This window comes from Chamaea fasciata, unplaced genomic scaffold (genome assembly GCF_029207755.1).
Source record: "Chamaea fasciata isolate MVZ Bird 193981 ecotype frontalis unplaced genomic scaffold, bChaFas1.0.hap1 SCAF_9, whole genome shotgun sequence".
NCBI classification, from domain to species: domain Eukaryota; kingdom Metazoa; phylum Chordata; class Aves; order Passeriformes; family Sylviidae; genus Chamaea; species Chamaea fasciata.
In genome coordinates, this window is record NW_027094094.1 from 31,682,724 (window position 1) to 31,703,235 (window position 20,512).

General features: G+C 48.9%; 1 protein-coding gene across 3 annotated transcripts in view; it reads right to left on the minus strand.

The window, feature by feature from the left end:
- Positions 1 to 1,398: 1,398 nt before the first annotated feature.
- PRKG1 (protein kinase cGMP-dependent 1) overlaps positions 1,399 to 20,512 on the minus strand; it is a 365,655-nt gene continuing 346,541 nt past the window's right edge. For all 3 annotated transcript variants that reach the window (XM_066191714.1, XM_066191713.1, XM_066191715.1), the window contains 8 exons: positions 17,852 to 17,991; positions 14,396 to 14,485; positions 12,484 to 12,625; positions 10,292 to 10,455; positions 9,326 to 9,448; positions 9,168 to 9,230; positions 8,444 to 8,510; positions 1,399 to 5,276 (listed from right to left, as the gene is read on the minus strand). In XM_066191714.1, the coding sequence (XP_066047811.1) occupies positions 5,178 to 5,276; positions 8,444 to 8,510; positions 9,168 to 9,230; positions 9,326 to 9,448; positions 10,292 to 10,455; positions 12,484 to 12,625; positions 14,396 to 14,485; positions 17,852 to 17,991 (888 nt within the window). In that variant the 3' untranslated portion in view covers positions 1,399 to 5,177. The remainder of the gene's footprint in view (positions 5,277 to 8,443; positions 8,511 to 9,167; positions 9,231 to 9,325; positions 9,449 to 10,291; positions 10,456 to 12,483; positions 12,626 to 14,395; positions 14,486 to 17,851; positions 17,992 to 20,512) is intronic.

Genomic DNA, 20,512 nt, shown 5'->3' on the forward strand with positions numbered 1-20,512 from the left:
CACCGCGGGACTCTCGATGTCCTTCCACCGCTCCCCTGACCCCAGCCGGGCCGGGGGGGCAGCGCCGGTGGGGGGGGGGGGAGCTCCGGGCCCTTTGATACGGGGAGATCAAAGACGTGCCCCCCACACTCCTTTCCCAATCCCCCAATTCCCTTTATATTCACCCCCCCACATTCCCTCCATTCTCTACCCATTCGCCCCCCCCATTTCCCCATTCCCCCACTCCCTCCCCATTCCCCCAATTCTTCCACTCCCCCATTCCCTCCATGCTCTCCCCAGTCCACCTTATTCCCCCCATTCCCCCTATATTCCCCGTTCCGCCCCATTCCCCCCATTCCCCCCAATTTCCCTCCATTCTCCCAGTTCCCGTTTCCCCCATTCCCTCATTCCCCCTATTTTCCCCATTCCCTCTCATTCCCTCCCTTCTCCCCATTCCCCCAGTTCCCTCATTCCCTCCATTCCCTCGCTCCATCCCCTTCGGGGCAGCGCGGCCCCGGGGCGCCCCCTGGCGGCCCCGCCGCGCCATCACGGCCCCCTTCCCGCTCCGGTAATTAACTTAACCCCCGTTAATTAACCCGGCTTGTTTATTCCTTTTCTCAGCTTGGTTTAAACGAGAATACGAAGAGTCGGAACAGCGCCCCAGCGCCTCCAAAAAAACCCCGGGGTGGGGGATTTCGGGCGCTGCAATTACCGCCCCCTCTCTCCCGGTATCGCTGTCCGGTATCCACTATCAGCTGTTCCAGCCCCGAATGGCTCAAGCCGGGCTAATAATTGCCTGGGAAGGTTTCGGGAGCGCGGCGGGCAGGTGTCATCAGCAGCGGCTGAGTCACGACCGGGCGACATCCCCGGCACAGCCTGGCCACCGCTCCTGCCTTCCCTATTTTTAGCCTGGAGTAATGAGCGCCAAGCCTCGCCCCGAAATCTCGGTGTTCCCCTGGCAGTTTCAGGTGAGGGCCACGTCACCCTGGGGTTTTTATTGCGTGATTAACTTCGACCTGTGATTGCTGCATCCCGCAAAATGATTGGTGATGATTCCCAGCTCCTCCGTGGGCTGCCACCACATTTGTTCCCCTCCTGAGAGGATGTTTGGTTGCTCCTTTCCCCCAGCTTTTGCTCACCTCTGTGTCATCATCAAATCATAGAATGATGTTGAGTTGGAAGGGACCTTACAGCCCATCCAGTGCCACCCCTGCCACGTGCAGGGACCTTCCACTATCCCAGGGTGTTCCAAGCCCTGTCCAGCCTGGCCTTGGACACTTCCAGGCATCCAGGGGCAGCCACAGCTGCTCTGGGCAACCAGTTCTGGGAGCAGAACCCCTCTAACCCCACATTTCACCACCATCCAGAAGATCTCTGCCGAAGTCGGCTCCTGCTCTGGAAGAAACCCACTGACAGCCGTTCAAAAGTAATTATTTTTATTTCAACTCTATAAAGTATACAACAGGCACTCGGCAATTACAGCTGCAGGGGGAGTACAGAGCGAAACAAAAGCCATGGAAGTTTATGGAAAAAAACAAACAAACAAACAAACCCAAAGTTCCTCAGTCAACATCTAAAGAGTGCAAGCGGCCGATGGCCGGGGCGTGACTGACATCTGCCCATTGACAAACAAAACCTCTGCCATGGAAGGAGAGAGAGAGAAAATCAGAGTACAAAACAAAGGGCTGGGGTAAAACCAGCATAAATCGGGACTCGGCGGGGAGAGGCAACTCCGAATGGGAATTTCCCCTTTTTCTGAGAAAGCCCTAAAAGCGCCCGAGTCTCGGTGTCAGGGCCGGGGAGCCCCGAGGAGCTTCCAGGGCTCATCCCCGTGGATGCAGGGAAAATACAGATCCTGTTTGCTTGAGCGGTGCAAATGAGCCTCGCCTTTGCACCGGGGTTTTAGGTCGGGAAAACGCCGGCGGGGTGGATTTTTCCCAGGTGGGAGATTCCCGAGGTGGGGGAGGGCGGGACAGAATGGATGGGTGGGATCTGCAGAGCTTAGCAAAACAGGAATACCTGTCTACGGACTGCTAGGATGTCAGAGATTAATTTGACCCGCACATCACATTTATACATTTCACAGAAATGACTCTGTATCTCATTAACAGATACACAGCTCTGGTACACTGAACAGAAATCAGAGAACGACGTCATCATTTCTGTAATTCATCAAGATCAGATAATAAAGGCTTAGAAATCGGTAGCAGAAAGAACTGTAAAACACAGCAAGCTAAGAAAGGACGACAGTTTGAGGTGTGTTTGTCTCTGTCATGCAGCATAACACCAAATTTGTCTTTTTTTCTTTTTTTTTTAATAAGATGCCATGGATTTAAGGCACTTGCAACAATGCCAGATAGCCAGTGATGTTCTAGAACTATGGGACAGGTGAGTGAACAGGACAGCTGACAGAAAGTTTAATCATACCGACAAATATGACATTAATTCAAGTCTACCTTGACCTAAAAACATTACATTACAAATAAGGAAATGAAGGAATAATGCCATGGAACTGGAAAAGAACAGAAAGTTCTGTGTGACCCACAAAACATCAAAAATACCTATTTACAGAAATATCTGCTCGTGGTCCTGTTGTTGAAGAAGAGTTTGCTGTGGGCAGTGCAGCTCCAGAGGAGAAGCTACAACACCAATCAAAGCCCCCTCTGGAAACGTGGGAGCCGATTCCCCCTTCCCTAAAAAACGCTGTCGTCCCATAGATCAGGAAAGGAGACAAAGAAATAAGGACAGGAGGTGGAAACACAGAGGCAACCCCTTGTTGTGGATATATAGAGATATATATATAAAGCAACTTAAATATATTGTTATAACTGAAGGCTTATCATATACATATGCAAAGTGTTAATGCTCAGGAAAAGCCATGGAAGTCGAGTGAGGAGTTTGAATTCAAAATAAACTCAGATTCAGCACAGTGCACGCTGCAGGTGCCAATTCCCACGCCTGGCACAAGGCAAAAAACAGGCCAGGAGAACGAAACCCAACTCCTCAGCCCATGCCAGACCCTCCTTCCTGTCACATCTTCAGGCTGATCCCCAGATCCTTGTGGTGCTTTCTCCTCCTTGCCTGCCAACTGCATCAGGTGCCACCATCCTGGGACAAACTCCTCCTTACAGAAAGCTGTCCCCACGGAGTGAAAATCCAGGGGGGTGTGAGGGAAGCATTTGGCTGTTAGGCCTGTTTAAGATGCCTGGTGAACGTTTTAGCCCTCGCGCTCAGCCTTGGCTCTCAGTGCTGCCCATCCCTTGGAAGAAGGTGGAGAAGCCAGCAGGTGCTGCCTTTCCCCTGTGATTTTGAAGGCAAGTGAAGTTTTAATGGTTAAAGAACGGCAGGAGTGACTGTGACCCTTTGGAAAAGAGAGGGAATTCCAGAGCCACAGGCTGGTTCCAAAGGTGTCACACGACCCAGCTCATGTTGAACCGCAGACACGGCCCACGCTGTCAAAACACCCTTTCGGTTACATCCTTTAATGAAAAGCATGCAAAAGAGTTGGGACTTAGCATCAGGGAAGGAATTTTTTACTGCTCAAATGGACCTTTTCCATATAATACGTGGGGAAAGTCCTTGTCAGCAAGACTTGATCTTTCTGTGGTCAGCTCTTGGCAGCTGAGATCAAAGGAGGCAGCAGCACCTGCTCCCCCACGGCAGGGGCTGGAACGAGAGGCCCTTTAAGGTCCCTTCCAACCCAAACTATTCCATGATTCTGTGATTCTGTGATGTTTTGGGGCAAGGTCCCTCAGAGAGACCAATAGCTGATGTTTCCTGTTGGATAATGGGATAAACTTTTAGTCCTGTGTATATGGAACAAATGGACACCCAGGACAGGATCCCTCTGCTGCATCCTATAAACCAGAGGAGGGAATTCAAGCAAAGGAAAAGCAGTAGAAGTGAGGGGAAAGCACATATCCTGATAAGATTGTTTTCCCCAGTTCTTTTTTTCCATATGGATTTGGCCATCCCAATGTTAAACACAATCACGTGGACCTGGCATGCTGGAGACCTTACGGGGATCTCCCAACATCCATTTCCCATTGAATCCCACTGACTTTCCTGTGGAGTTCCTTAGGTTGGAGAGGCATCAGGATCACTGGCAATGTTCCAATAGAGCCAGCAGACTGGCCCAGGATTTCTGTTTTCATGAGATGCAGACACAGAGACACGGAATCATCAAAAGGGAGAATGGAGCCTCTGCTACATATTCCTGACAGGGTGGTTCAGGGACAGGTTTCTTCCCAGGTGAGGGATGGATGTAGCATCTCAAAAGGACATCACAGGTCTCATGTTTTTTCCCTTTGGGCCTAAAAAGGTCAAAAGTTATCCTTAATTTTATCCCTAATGAGACTGGTGGGTGGGTGGCTGTTGCTTTGCTCAGGACCGTGATTGGAGCACTGTGAAATGGATCAACAGAAGTGAAATGGATCAATGGATGTACCACGGATCAGTGGATGTACAATGGATTCATTCCATGATTTTCTCTTTCCACACACGTATTGGTACCAAGGGAAAAGAGAACTGAAGCCCAAAGGTGGTGCTGCCACGTGAGGGAAGCAACCCAACTCTGCCTCGACAGCATCTGCAGCAGTTGTGCTTTTGTTTGACCAGGCTGAGCCAAAATGTTTCCAAAACAAAGAGGAAAGGGAACGTTCGGTCTCTGTGGGAATACTGCTAGGAAAGGAAAAGGACACATTCCCCACTGCTTGGTCAGGAGTGCTTTGCCCGTGCTCCTCCTGGGCTCCGGCGCTGCCCTGCGGAGCTCGGAGGGTGGGAATAGCCCAAATCCTGCACTGGAGTAGCTGCAGCACTTCATAAGTTACTACTGATCCTAGGGGAAAAAAAAGCAGCTGGAATTAAGTGCCTCTTACTCTACGGATCTCTCACTCTGCTAATCAAGAGTGTGCCAGGATCTCTGTGGCGACAGAAGAGGAGTTCTGTGCCGGAGAAAGGCTCTGTGTCAGGACCACCATGCCCACGCCAGGTCACGTTCCAACAGAAAACATGGAGAGCACTATTGTCACTAAGCAAGAAGTCCTAATGCCACTGGAGTTACTGGAGCAGCATCAATCAAGGCATCATGGTGACCCCGAGCACGAATCCTCCCCAGTTCTGGTCTTCCCGTTCCGCTGGCAGCCACGTCCCAGGAAAAGCTGTCCTCAGCAAGGCAGAAGCAGGTAAGAGAAATAACATTAAAAATCTATGTCCCATCCTGAGTTGTCATCAGGGGGTGGCTCGTCACTGTCCTCTGGGAAGCTGTCAAAGTTGCTTGTGTCCGTGGGAGACGCGACCTGTGGGGGCAAGAGTGACAAGAAGGGGATGTTCATCCCAGTGCTGACATTCCCTCTTCATCCCACAGCCACGGACATCCCAGAGAATCCCCAGGAAGCCAGAGAAGTGCTGCACCCACAGCTTTTTGCTGGGGGATTTCCCCCAGCTCCCCTACTCCCCTGAGTTTTCCTACCTGTTGCCACAAGGTTATCACAACAGACTTGGGAAGAGCCTCCTCCGAGCCCAGGATTTCCCACCCACGGCTCCAGGATGCTGAGCTGAGCCCCGCTGCCTTCAAGTTTCCTGACATTGCTCAACCTCAGGATCCTTCCAGAGAAACCCATTTTCCCAGGATGAAGGCCAAGCCCGTTTCTTTTTTGGAAATCACAACATTTGGAATTTACCCTGGCTATAGAATTGGTGGTGTTGCTGCTGTGTGACAGTGAGGGGAACTTTCTTACAGTGAGGACTTGATAAAGTCAAGACAATTAAAAAAAAAAAATATATATATATATATGAGGAAACCAGCAACTCTCCAGCCCGAAACAGTAAGAATCTTACTAGAATAAATTGAGCTTTACCCAGAGCAGGAAAACACTTGCTGCAGTTTTCAGTCATTTCAGGGAAGAGCCTGAGCCAGGGGCCAACTGACAGTCATTAAATCCCAGAATTCTGGAACGGTGTGCCACACCTTCCACTGTCCCAGCCTGCTCCAAGCCCCAGTGTCCAACCTGCCTTGCACACTTCCAGGGATCCAGGGACAACCACAGCTGCTCTGGGCACCCTGTGCCAGCCTGGATTGATCTCAGGGGTTGCCCCAACGCACATGGCCTTGCTAACCCTTCTCTTCTGAGATTCCCATTTGATGTTGGATGATGCTGCAAGCCTTGGGGGGGGGGGGGGGGGGAAACGAGTTCCAACTCTAGCTCTATATTTAATGTCCTGCCCAACTGCATCAGCATTTTCCTACTGCTTAACACATTTTGGGGGAAATCAGGATTATGGAATACCTGACTCATCATTTTGGAAAAATAAACCCACCATATTAAATCTTAGTGGTTTTCATTTCTTTCGGACTATCTAGTTCTGTTGACTTTGTTGGGGCTCCTTCACCTTTTGCTTCCTCAGCTCATCTTTGGAAGAGTCCTGAGCTTTTAAGGAAAAGTAAAATCACAGATTCCAGCTGTGGCATCAAGACTCAGCAGTGTTGTAGCAGCAGGTTGTAAACTGGGATCTTTCCAAAAATCCCGTGGAATAAGAGCTCTCTCATTGCCTCACTGGCAGTGCCATGTAAGAAATGAGAGTTAAAGAACTGGGAAAACCCCTTTTTTTTTTTTTTCTTCAAAGAAAAAGGAATTAATCTGTATGTTTGGTCCTGCTGGCTCTTTCCCAGCTAAGAAGGAGAGGTGGATTGAAGGAAAAAATGGATGTCTGCCCCTAGAGCTGTATTTTGGGTCCCTTTTCAGAGTGGCAGTTGAAATTTTGCCAAAAAAAAAAAACTTGTGGAAAATGGGCTGGAGCAGGATTGACAGCTCTGGGGTTGAAAAAATCCACAATTCATGTGTTTGGAGAGTATCTCAGGAGTAGGTCTGGAGGAGCTGCTACTCCCAAGAGCTCAGGGAAAGGACGAGCTGGGTTGAACCAGGATTAGGGCCAGCCTAGAGCTGTCCTGGAAGAGGGAAGGATGCTCCCATCTATTCCAGTCAGCCTTGCTATGCAGGGTAAGAGCAGTATTGGAAATGCTCCTACTAAACTAAAAAATCCACCAAAAGCAGTTAGGAAGTTTTTATCCTGTTTTGTTTTTTGTTTGTTTGTTTTTGTTTGTTTGTTTGTTTGTTTTCAGTCCACAAGGACACCCTGCATTCCTAAAGCAGGAATTGCAACTGGATGCGAAGAAGCCAACTTGCCTTTATTGCCTGACTTGAAATGTGGTCCTGCTGATGAATGAATAGGCACTAAAAATAGGCCAAGGGCAGCTTGGACAGGACTTGGAGCAACCTGGGATAGCACAGAGTGCCCAGAGAAACTGTGGCTGCCCCTGGAGCCCTGGAAGTGTCAAAGGCCAGGTTGGATGGGGCTTCTGGAGAAAGCTGGGAAGCAGAAGTTGTCCCTGCCCATGGAAGGTGATGGAACCGGATGAGCTTTAAGGTCCCTTCCAACCCAAACCATGGTAGCTTGAGCTTAACAGAAAAAAACCCCAAAAAAACAAAAAACCCAACCCAAGATCCCAGCTTTGATCTCCAAAACATTTCTGAGTTGTTACGGGAGAGATTTGCCAAGTCCTGCTTTCTCCCACTGACTCCGGGAGCTCCTGCATCCCACAGGGCAAAAGGGGGGATGGGAAAGCCTCCTGCTCTTTCCCTAAGCAAACTTTGGGATGGCAGACTCAGCCCTGGAGCTGGGCCTGCCGCTGCTGCAGGAGCAATGGGGTGCAATTAAACCCCCATTAATGGCATTCTCCTGGTGATCCCCAGGGATTAAGCTGGAACAAGGAGGGGAGGCTGCAGGACAGAAGGGGCCGAGGTAATTTCTGCCAGCTAATCCTGTTTGGTTTCCCTTTGCAGCGGGGCTTTGAGGGCAGAGGGCTCACAAAGACATCAAAGGAAGGACTCTGCTGCAAAGGAAAATGAGCGGAGCTGTCCCTCCGCGCCCGCTCCCGGTTAAACATCAACAGCCCTTTTCATGTGGGACAGGGACGCGGGGGAAAGAGGGGCACAGGCACAAAAGACAGCACAGAAGGGAAGGTCAGTGTGAAAGGAGAGGAAGACGGCATCCAAATCCCACTTGCCTTTCCAAAGGAAGTGAGAATAAAGGAGAAGGGAAGGAGACGCAGCTGAGAGAAGGGGTGGAAGTGGTGGCAGCTCTCCACGGAAATGGGAAAAGGAGACGTAGAAACAAGTGGAGCAGGTGAGAGAGAGGGAAATGTGCTGGAGTGAATGATCCTGCCTTGATCCCCTGCTACAGCAGGGATTTCTCCATGGCTGTGCCCTCCTCAAACGGCCTTTCCAGGGAAGCGCCTGCCTGGAGAGCAAGCTTAGCTGGGAAAGTGCCCAAAGTGACTTTTCCAAGCATCTCCAGAAGAAATAAAGCACATTATTCCCACTTAACCCAATGTACCACTGCCCAAAGCTCACAGCATCCCTGAGGAACTGGCCATGGAGGAGAAGATAACGATAGGAAAACTTACACTTGGGATTATGGGAGGTGTCAGTGTCCCTTTCCGTAACCCTTCCCAGTTAAAGCCTTCAAACCATCTGGAGGGAGGGAAGAAGCCAACAGTTAGACAGGTGTAGCACAACAAGAAAAGAAAATTGCTTCAACAACAGGTTTCATCTCCCACAGACCTTGACTTCAAATCCCTTGGGAGTTTTTCCTGTCATCTTTTTTGGGGGCCAAGAAGGAAGAGTGTGCAGCAACCCCTTGGTGACACCACACAAGTGGAAACTGCCAACACTCAGATGGGAACCATTCCTTGCTGCAGGTGTCCTGGAAGCTGCTCCTTCCCTCCCACAGGAGACCCATAATTCCCTTTTTTCCCTATGGAACTGGGTTAACTCCCAACTTCACGCTCAAGGATGTCCCACTTGTGGCTTCCCTCTTGGTTGCCCGAGGTGTGTGGATGAGCCCTGAGCCTTCCCACAAAAATATCCATTCAATCCGTTCCTGATGCTTTGGGGATGGGAGAAGAGAAGATCCAGCACAGATGGATGAGATAAATCCTTCCTGGAAAGGGTCTCTCACCTGTTCTTATCTCAATAAACTCCTAAGACATCATGTAACCCCTCCCATGGGACCAAAAGGAAAGATGAATTTACATTATGGACAGAAAGTGTTTTTTAGGAGAAAACTGAGGTGTTTGAAATGCCTCTTTCTGGGGGTTGGAGCTGATGGCTGCTGGAGGGGACACTTACTTGTGCTTTTGGATATCTTTCACTCCATTTTTCAAGTTCCCTAATCTTTCTGATGGATTGTCCCTGTAAAAGGAATAACAAATTCTAAATCCCTCTGCCCGGCTCATTTCTTTGCAAACAACATCAAGGCTTTTTGTTTTATTCTTTCATCCACTTACCTGCATAGTTTTTTAATTAAATTAGCAGCATTTTTGGCAATCTTCTTTGGAAATTCGATCATGTCTATTCCCCTTAATATGATGTTATAGGTCTTCATGGGGTCTGGGCCTGAGAAAGGGGGACTTCAGAGGGCACAGGGAAGGAAAAAAAAAAAGATTTAAAACCTGTCTTTCATAAAAAAATTTGTCCTTAAAACAGCATTGAAGTCTGATAAAGTATACCCAGATGAGAAAAGGTAGATGTCCATGCTTTGATGGAATGCTTTATTTCCCATGATCCTAACCATTTCTCAAGGAGCTCTGGAATTCAGGGATCTTGGCTGCAGGGAAGTACCAAAAAGTTTTCCATGCTAAACCTCTTCTTCCCATGGCAGCCTCATCCCAATAGGCCGAGGCAGGAGGCTCTGGGCAGCATTCCCTGGCTTATCTTTGTGTGATGGGACCTGATTCCAGTGGGGATTAATTGGCTTTCCATGGATAGGGGGTGTGTCCAGCCCCGAAGGATGGGCCGGTGGAGGGGATGGATCTTTCCCCAGCTCCCGGAGGGTGAGGTGAGGCCGCCAAGAGCAGCAGTGACATCCCAGATTAAATACAGGAAGGGATGGATGGTGCCCCATCTCCCTCCCCCTTTCCAGCAGTGAGGCTGAGTGCAAACCCTTCCCCTTTTCCCACTGTTTCTGGAACATTCAGGACCAAACCCTTCCCCTTTTCCCCCACCATGTTCAGCCAATTCAGGACCAAACCGCCTCAGCTGAGTGCAAACCCTTCCCCTTCTCCCATGATTTCCAGACCATTCAGAGCCAAACTCTTCCTCTCTTCCCATTGTGCTCAGCCCACTCAGAGCCAAAAATAATATGATTTGAGTGGAAAAGGAACCCTGGAGCTCCCTGGCCCAGCCCTGCCCCTGCCCTGGCCTCATCAGGGTGACAGGGACCGAAATCTTGGGATGAATTTCGATGCCCATACCTGCCAGTCAGGAGCTCATACATCAGGATTCCCAGGGACCAGTAGTCTGCCGAAATGTCATGACCTTTGTTCAGGATGATCTCGGGGGCTACGTACTCCGGGGTGCCACAAAAAGTCCATGTTTTCTTTCCAAATCCTATTTTCTTTGCAAAGCCAAAATCGACCTGGGGGAAGGGGCAGGAGAGCGTCAGGGCAGGGCATCAGAAGGAATGTCAGCCATGGGCTCTGCTCCTCTTGAAGTGAAGCAAGGCAGAAAGGAGGATTCCCCATGGGAATTTTCTCCTAATTAAAGCACCGAGGGTCGTTCCAGGACCAGGGAACCACAGTGACCTTTTTGCTGATTTATCCTGGGGAAAATTCCCATGAGGGAAGCAAACACCAGCACCACGGGTTTCTCGGGGGTTGGAACTTTCTATCACTCACAGCTCAGGCTGACTTATTTTGCCTTTTCTCTTTTAAATTTAAATTAACATGGGCAAGGAATGGTTTTAAGCTGTGAGAGGGCAGGGATGGATGGGATATTGGGCAGGAATTGTTCCCTGGGAGGGTGGGCAGGCCCTGGCACAGGGCGCCCAGAGCAGCTGTGGCTGCCCCTGGATCCCTGGCACTGTCCAAGGCCAGGCTGGACATTGGGGCTTGGAGCAGCCTGGGACAGTGGAAGGTGTCCCTGCCCATGGGATGGGGTGGGATTGGATGAGCTTTAAGGTCCATTCCCACCTAAACCATTCCAGGATTTTGTTATTTAGGCACCTGCTGCCAAATTTGGTTTTCTCTCCCACCATAAGGAGTGAAGTTCCTTGTGGAGTACCAGTGTCGTCCCAGTTTGGCTGTTGAGATGTGCTGGCCTCCCTGTGGCCCTACAGCAATGTCCCCACGGCAGTGGCAAGCACGGAAAATTAGATGGCAAGTGGAGTCTTCTGGGGCTGGTCAGGAAGCCACTTGGTCACAGCCCGTGGGGGATCTGGGACACTCATGTTCAGGGACATGCCTGAGGAGCTGGGGGCAGCTGAGGGACCAGCAGAGACCCAGTCCCAGATCTTCCTGGGGTGGGAGAAGGACAGCCTTGCACCTACACCTCAGAAGAGCCCCGGGCTCAGGGAGATGCTGCAGAGGGTAAATCCCGATGTCACTCAGTAGGTGACACGTGGAGGCTGCCAGCAGGCTGTGATGGTGGGCTGAGTTACTGTCCCCAGCTGCTCCCAGCCCAAAGAGCCCCCAGACCAACAGAGCCCTTGGCCCCCCATGACTCCCAGGAGCCCCTCCTGGACCAAATCCTTTTAGGGCTCCTGTCCTTCAGTGGGAACTTCCCAAGGGCCCAAGGTCCCTGCAGCACCTCCCACCAAGGGAACTATTTCTTTTCTCCTGCCCCTCTCCATGCTCCCACCAGGCCATTTGGGGTACCCCGGAAAAGCAGGGTGCCTCTCCTTGATGCCTTAAGTTTCAGCTTTCATGTTTTTCAGGTTCTGTGCTGCCCAGGGGTGCAGTTCTGAGCCTCACATTAAGTGTCACTCAGCTCTCTGCACAGAGCAGGGAGACAAAACAAATCCTTTTCCTGCTGAAGACCAAGGAGAACTTCCAGGCCCAAAAGCACAAACAATGGTGGGCTGAAGGGATGAACAGGAAGGATGGGACCTCACAGCCTGAAGCTGTAATTTGGAGAATTAAACCCCAATATGCAAATGGACCAAAACTTATAAAAGTGTGAGACCTCGTGACCACTCAGCCATTTTGTGACCATTCTGAGTCTACCCTGGGTGTAGCCCTGGCCAGACTCTGTCCTGCCCAAGGTGTATCCTAGAGGCCTTTCAATAAATATCTCCTTTATTCTCTAGCTCCGTCCAGTCTCTGTTCCAGGTCAGCCTTCCCAAGGCATCAGTTAAGGCATCATCCTGAGTTCTGGGGCAAACAGGTCATTTTTTTGCCCAGGACAGCCAGGTGGCTTTCTCCTGATGCCCTTTTCTCAGCATTCCAGGAGCACGGATCTGAACCCCGAGCCAGAATCAGCATTTCTCAGCTCAGCCATACCCCGAGCCCTGCTGGAAGAGAGGAAAACATCCTGACGGTGATGACAACACCCAGCCCTGATCTCCTCTCAGCATCCCCTGATGGACCCTGTGGGGGCACTTTGCTCCTGACTCTCTCTGGCCAAACCTGTTGTGGGAGTTTGGGGGGATTTTTTTTTTGGCACTCACCAGCTTGGCATAACCTCGGTGATCCAGGATGAGGTTCTCTGGCTTGAGGTCCCTATAAATGATCCCTTTGGAATGCAAGTAGGCAAAGGCTTCCACCACGCACGCCGTGTAAAACCTGGTCGTGGAATCCTCGAATGAACCCCTGTGGGAAGGAGGGAGGGGACAGGGGATAAAGCCATTAGATGAATCCCTGGGAAGGGGTTTCCTTCCCCATGGAATTCATCCTGCTGTTAAAACTTTTATTACCGCAGTAAAATCACTTTTTAACACCTGGAAAGTTCCTTTTGCTGAACTCACCTTTGTATCTCAATCTAATTAAATTTCCATTTTTTGAATTGGAAAATTCAAAAATTGGCCTCTTTGCCTCCAGTATCTGAAACTACTTCAAGGTTTATTCTATAATGTAGAAATAAAACGTTGACATCCTTGTCTCGTAAGCAAAAAGGTTTTGTTTTCTAATTACAACTTTGGTTTTTGAGCGTTAAAACTCCTCCCTCCTCCGAGGTGTGCAGGTAAGTTCTGTATTAATGTTCCTGAGACAAAAGGCAGAAGAATCACAGCTGCTGGGACTTCGAGAGTTAATGCAAATTCCATACTGTACCTTTGGATCCTTGTTCCCAAAGTTTTCCAAAGAAAACCACATCCCCCTGCCTGCTGGGGGCTGGCTGAGACCAGGAGGGTGTCTAAGCTAGATGGCAGCAAAGCCTCAGTTTAAATCCCAGAGACTTAAAGATGGAATTATCAGGCTCTGAAAAAAGATCAGGAGAAATCCCACCCAGCACCTTCTAACTTTGCTCCAGTTCCCATTTCAGTGAAAAAAAGGCTGCTGGGAAAAGGAAGAACTACAAAAAACCCAAAATTGTTCTGGGGAATTAAAAGACAATTTAATCTTGTCTTTCTGATCAATCCTTCCAAATTCAATGGAATTCTGCTCCAGTGATGAGGCTATCCCAGAGTTACAATGCCCTCCATCTTTTCCTGCTTCGTGGGCACATCCCACGTGCACCCAGCAGCCCCAAACACTCCAAGGTCAACCCTCCCAAGGCAGGGGCTGTGGGCTTTTGGGCATCGCATGCTTTCCTAACAAAATTTTTTTTCCATGTCACTGCTGCATCCTGATGGAACAGTGCTCCTGGCAGGGTGTGGATTTTGATTCCCGCTTGAATGAGCAGCCCTGGTGTAAATACGGGATATCTGGGCCAACAGACCCTGCACAGCTCTTGACTTCCTCCTGCTCACTGCTCTCAGTCCTGGCTGGGCCATAAATACCAGGAAGTATTTATGGATATTATTTATCAGTGTCCGTGTGGCAGAGCTGAAGGCTGATATTCACGCTCCCAGAGGGAGGGCTGAAAACACAGGGGTGGGAAAAGCTCTGAGATGGGGAATCGTGATTTAAAAACTGTGACATCAAAAGGACCTGGAGCTGCTGGAGCAAATCCAAAGGAGGCCTTGGAGATGTTCCCAGGGCTGGAGCTGCACTGGGAGAGCTGGGGGTGCTCACCTGGAGAAGAGAAGGCTCCAGGGAGAGCTCAGAGCCCCTGCCATGACCCAAAGGGGCTCCAGGAGAGCTGGAGAGGGACTGGGGACAAGGGCCTGGAGGGACAGGACACAGGGAATGACTTCCCACTGCCAGAGGGCAGGGATGGGTGGGAGATTGGGAAGGAATTGTTCCCTGGGAGGGTGGGCAGGCCCTGGCACAGGGTGCCCAGAGCAGCTGTGGCTGCCCCTGGATCCCTGGAAGTGTCCAAGGCCAGGTTGGACTTTGGGGCTTGGAGCAGCCTGGGACAGTGGAAGGTGTCCCTGCCCATGGCAGGGGTGGGACTGGATGGGCTTTGGGGTCCTTCCAATCCTTCCAGCAGGAATTCTGACATTGAAAACATCCCACTCTGTAGGACAAGTCCCAGCTCACCTGTCCCTGAGAATTGTCCAGAGCTCTCCCCCTAGGCAGGCCTCCATCAGCATGTACAGGTACTTGCTGTCCTTGAACGTCCTGTAGAGCCTGAAAATCACAAATAAATCCATCATCAGAGCACTAAACTCGCTGGTTTGACAGAGTTTAAGGAAGCTGAAATGCTCTTCCTCTTCCTCTCAGGAAGGAATGTGGAGGAAAAACTGCCTCAAGGGACTGGCCAGGCTTTGTGAACACATCCTCGAGTTCTGTGCTCTAAAATCCATGCTCTGTGCTCAATAGGATCTTCTAATGGTATGACATTAATTTGATTTATAGATGTGTTTAATAATATTAAACAACTGGTAAAAAACCCCGGAGATTCTTCTTTTTACTTGATTTTAAATGTTCAGCTGCTTTTGCACTTCCTATTCCACGTGCAGCTTCATCCATCCAGGCTTCCAGCAGGGTGTGGATACAGGTAGGGTTTCCTTGCAGCTGCTTGGATAATAATTTTAACAATTTCTGCAGCAGAAAGGAATGCTGAGGGTGACTCCTGGTGCAATTCCTGCACTCTTGGAAGTTTTCAGGAGTTAAAAATCCAAGGAGTTAAAAATTTCAGGAGTTAAAAATTCAAGAGCTGTCACCACACAATGGAAATGAAACCAGGTGGGTTTTACAGGTTCCAGCCCTTCCCTGCTAATCCCAGTCATTATTTTGACGGAGCTGTGGGATGAATCAGCAGGAAAACACTGTAGGATTTGGTTCCTTTGGAAGACATCCATTTCTATTTATACAGAACCAATGGTCAGTTATAACTGACCATTAAATAATGGTAAATTTGATGGTTTTAACAAAAATCCCCCCACTTATTTCTTGCCACTTGGACAAAACATCATTTATCTTAATACACGTCTAATCTCTATTAAAGTTTACAGAAAACTTCAAGAATCTAGAATGTAATTTCCTGTTTTTAATTGCTTGGTAATTTAAATACTACTGAAGTACTTTCCCTAATTAAGGCAGCCCTGCTGAAAATTTTATGGGCATTAAATCTGGCCTAAAATGCACAGATTAAAAAAATCAAATATTATTTATCAGCTATCATGGAAGCATAACATTTAGACACATGAAAGGGCATTATTTCAGACTTAACTTTAAATGACACAATATTTGAATAACTTCTTTATTTATTTCCTTATTCCTCGAAATGTTTGCACTTGTTTGGCCCCTGATCCAACCGAGAGCATTTTGTTCTGTTTGAGTTTTAGCTTATCTAAAAGCCAATTTTATTTAGTGCCACTTGGCCTCTCCCGCTCCTTTTGCCTGGTTTAATTCATTTTAATAAACAAACCAAATTATACTTCAAAGAATTTTTAGGAAACACAATGAATTAAGAAAACAGCCAAGTTTTTCAGGAATTTTGTCTTTCCCATTCTAATATCCCAGAGGTTGTGTCCTTGCTCTGAGACTATTTTAAACCCACCTTCCATCCATCAGCTCAGAACTGAATTAATCTGCTGAAATATTCTAATTTCTGCCCATTGCACCCAAAAAAACAACAAAAAAAAAAATCCCAGCTGGTCCAAGAAATGGAATAAACAAGTTACTGAATAAACACAAAACAAGTTGAATAATTTTAGGACAGAAACTATAGGAAAACTTCAAATCCCTGTGGATGGGCAAGAGGAGAAGAGGGGGAAAAAGCAGAAACCAAGTTTGATAAATCAAAGATTTTCTAGCAACAAGAAAAGGTTGGACTTTGTGACATGGAAAGTCCCTTCCCAGAGCAGGGTTTTCATGGGATATTAAAAATAATTCAGGGATGGTTGTTACTGCAAAAGGTGGGAAATACTGCAGGCTACGGAAGGAGAAGATGTACAGGTAAAACATCCTCATTCTGCTTCCCTGCTGAAGGATGAAGAGTGGGAATGAAGCAGGATTTCATTTACCAGCCATGAATATCAGTGGCTCCATTAAGAAATTTCTGGAGGCTCAGGTTTTATTTAGGAGTGAGTATCTCTGGGAATGGTGGCTTGGCTGGCCCTGCACTTCCCCTCTTATCCCAAAACAGCTCAGCCTTCCAAAAATCCAGAGGCTGGAATAGCCCACAGGGAATATTTAGCCCCAGCCTGGGTAACAAGGAATGTTTATGGATCCAACAGCACATCCTGAAGGGAATGGCAGCCGGGCAGTAGCAGGCTCCAGTTGTCACCCATGAATCACAGGAGAGGCCACGGGCTCCAGGGGAATCCCAGGGATGAGCCTGGGAAGGAAACACCCCCTGAGTGCCCTGGGCCGGCCACGTGCTTCCCTTTGGATTCCTCCCAGGGGTTTGGTTTCACCCCGGGTTTGTTTGCATCTCCTGAGCAATTTTTGGGGAGCAGGGCTGATCTCCTAAGGCAGAAAAGTTTTCCAGACGTCTCTGAGGGTGGGATGAGGCAGCCTTGGCTTGGATGCCCTTCAGGGTGGCTCCAGGGATCCTCAGCACCCACTGCTCCATCCTGACCTACAGCATTGAAAGAACCCCCTCTCTGTCCTCACAGTCCTCAAAAAGCCAGGGAATGCTGTTATTAGGGTGGGAACAACCAAAAATGCCTGGCACCCCTTTTATTCCCTGGAGGTGTGCTTAGGTTTGGGGCAGGGAGATGGTTTTAATGTGTTTGCCCATGAGGAGTCCAGGGATGCTGAACTTGAGTTGTCAAATATTCCCTAAAGAGAAATGCTGGACACAGCCGCTCATTGTCACGGCACTGTGTCATTTCAAAGGATGAAGCCTTGCCTTCCAGCTTCAGAAAACTCAGAAATTGGGAAGGAAAAGGAAAATTAACCTTGAGCAGCGGCAAAGCCAAGCCATGATAAATATATATACGTAGATTTATATATATATATATATGTATATATGTAAGAATGTGTATATATATATATGTATAATATATATGTATACAAATGTATAATATATATGTATATATATGTATAAATTCTTGTTGGTGAGTCCGGTGTCTAAAGGGGCTCCAGGAGAGCTGGAGAGGGAATTGGGGACAAGGGATGGAGGGACAGGACACAGGCAATGGCTTCCCACTACTAGAGGGCAGGGATGGATGGGATATTGGGAAGGAATTGTTCCCTGGGAGGGTGGGCAGGCCATGGCACAGGGTGCCCAGAGCAGCTGTGGCTGCCCCTGGATCCCTGGAAGTGTCCAAGGCCAGGTTGGACAGGGCTTGGAGCAGCCTGGGACAGTGGAAAGTGTCCCTGCCCATGGCAGGGGGTGGAATGGGATGGGCTTTAAGGTCCCTTCCAACCTAAACCATTCTGGGATTCCACATGGATGGTTGGGCAGCACCAGCAAGCTCTGCCCAGCACGTTCCTCCTGCTCCACATCTCCACAAGGCATCTCCACTGCCTTGCAGGTGTGGAGCTGGTGGCTCTTCCACGCCAGCTGGCTGAGCCCTGTGCTGGAATGCTGAGGGAGGTTACCTGACAATGAAGTCTGAGTGGGCGCTCTGCATGATCTGCTTCTCGGAGCGGATGTGCTCCTGCTGCCGCGTGTCCACGATGTGCCGCTTCTTCAGGATCTTCATGGCGAATGTCTTGGCCTCCTCGCTCTTCAGCTGCACCTGGGCACGACAGGACAGACCAGGGTCACACACTGGGCACAGCCCAGCTGGAACCACTCTGCCCTGCCAGCAATCCCACCTCCCCTGCCTGCTCGACAAACACCTTCTCTGACCCAGAGCTGGGGCTCCTGAGAGGTATTTTAAAAGATTTTATTCCATTTTCAGTCTCATGTGAAGGGTGAGACAGTACAGATATTATAATTCATGCCATCAAAATTAGAAGCCAAACTATTTCCTAATTACAATACACTATAAGCATTTCTTGGCCTCTCAGCTTTTGCCACACAACGCTGTTAATGCCTTGAAGCCAATCATCTAAAATTACCCCTCATGGGTCCTACTACAATACATCTTTCATAGTCCTTTTTCTCCAAAATATCTGGTCTATTTGCAAGGCCGTCGTTTGAAACTTGTTTCCAGTTCAGTTTTTCTCTCCACTATGTCTGTCCTATTCCATGGCCTTTCTAAGTCAGCATATTTTATCTCAAGGTTTGCACACAAATGCACAAGACTATGTGAGCCTTCTGTCAGGCTCTAAGGATTCTCTACAAATCCATTTCCCACACCTGCCTTCCAGGAATTCCTCCCTCTCCAGTCATGACCCAGGTTTCTAACTACTGGGCTTACTGCTAAGAAAGCCTTTCCTAAACACTGTGATTATTAGGGAAAAGCCAGATGTGGGTGTTGCTCTCGGGTCAGGAGAAGTTTCCAGCTAACATCCAGCTTCCCCAGCCCCCTTTCCTCCAGCTCAGCCCACCTGTGCTGGCTCTGGCTGGGAATTGCAGAGCTGGAATGCCTGCAGAGGATGAGCAGACCTGCCTTCCCTACAGCACTGCCTGCTCACAGCTTTGCTTCTCCCTTTAAGCCCCGTATTTTTAGCCTGGTTCCCCGAGCTGAGGCTGACAGGAGTTGTTTGCTTGCTCTCGGGGTAACCCTGGCAACTTCTGAACGCTGAGGCACCCCGAGGGACAGGTCCCTATCCCGATGCCAGCTGGAAGGCAGCCACCCCTCCCATGCTGGCCAACCCTCCCAAAGGAACCCCGCTGTTGACCTCCCAGGCCTCCAAGTTTGCTGCTCACAAAAATATTCCAGTGAGGTGCTTTCCCTCGTGTCAAGCATGAGGTGCCATCTGGCAACTTCTGTTTTGGTGTCACTGCAAGAATTTGGCTTCTGCCAGAGGGAAGCAGCTTGGCTGGCAGTGAGCCCCATCAGAAACCCAGCCTGATTCAGGGTTAGGAAGCAACACTCACACAAACAGAATTTATTAGTGTCAGATCTGGTGTTGTATTGTTTAGCTGACTGGAATGTGGGTGGATATAAGACAGGGCACCTTTGTAGAACCATGGAATGCGCTGAGCTGGAAAGGCCCCTCAAGGACGATTCAGTCCCACTCCTGGCCCTGCACAGACACCTCAATAACGCCACCATGTTCCCTAGAATGTCACCCAAACATTCCCCCAGGCTTTTCCCAGGCCACACACCCTGAACCCGAACAGCTTCTTGTCCATCTGCTTTGTTCTGTCATGGTACAAGAAAACACCAGCAGGGATGGTATCTGCATGGGAACACCAAGGAGGGATGGTATCTCCATGGGAACACCAAGGAGGGATGGTATCTCCATGGGAACACCAAGGAGGGATGGTATCCCCATGGAAGCACCAGGAGGGATGGGATCCCCATGGAAGCACCAGGAGGGATGGGATCCCCAGCATCCCCAGAAATCAAACTGGGAGCCTCAAGTCCAAAAGGACACACAGGCTTCAAGGAAATCACTCCCAACAGGTTGGTCCTCAGCTGGCAGAGAGGTTTCCAACACCACCACCATTTGTTACACTTTAAAAATGATTTAAAGTCTAACAAATGAGAGGCCACTCATCTGTGGCCAAAGTTTTCACCATTAAACTATTTTTAATATATTTTATATATATATATAAGCCAGATTTATTTCTCATTCCCCACAGCCCCAGGAATTTCCAAGCCCACATAAAACTTTTGTTTTTCTAAAGCTCCTGTCCTTTCACACTGAGATTCACCCTCCCAATTATTATCTTTGCTGGAAATCTGTGTTTGCCGTTTTATTTTCAGAGAAACACATCACAAAGACCCCAACGATGCCCAAAAAGCAAAGCAGAACATTTTCCCTCATCCCTGCTGCCCCATTATTCCTTATCCTGGTTTGACCACAGCTCAAAGCACAAAGAAATTCTGCATTTTTGGCCAACTGAAAGTGGTAAAAGCACTTTTGGTTTGGGGTTAGGGTTTGGTGGGTTTTTTTTTGTTTGGTTGGGTTTTTTTAAAGCCTCATTTTAAATAAATGGCTTCAGTTTAACTGTTTGGATGAAATATTGGGTATTACCCCATCTGAATCAAGCCAGGGGAGTGGGGAGGTGGCACACAGGGATCAAAGATCTGATGAAAATCAAGGTGACATCTGGGCTGAGCAGAATTTAACAAAACTTAAAAACAATAAATAATTAAAATTTGAGAGGACTAAGGATAAATTTGTGGAGAACTTATCCCT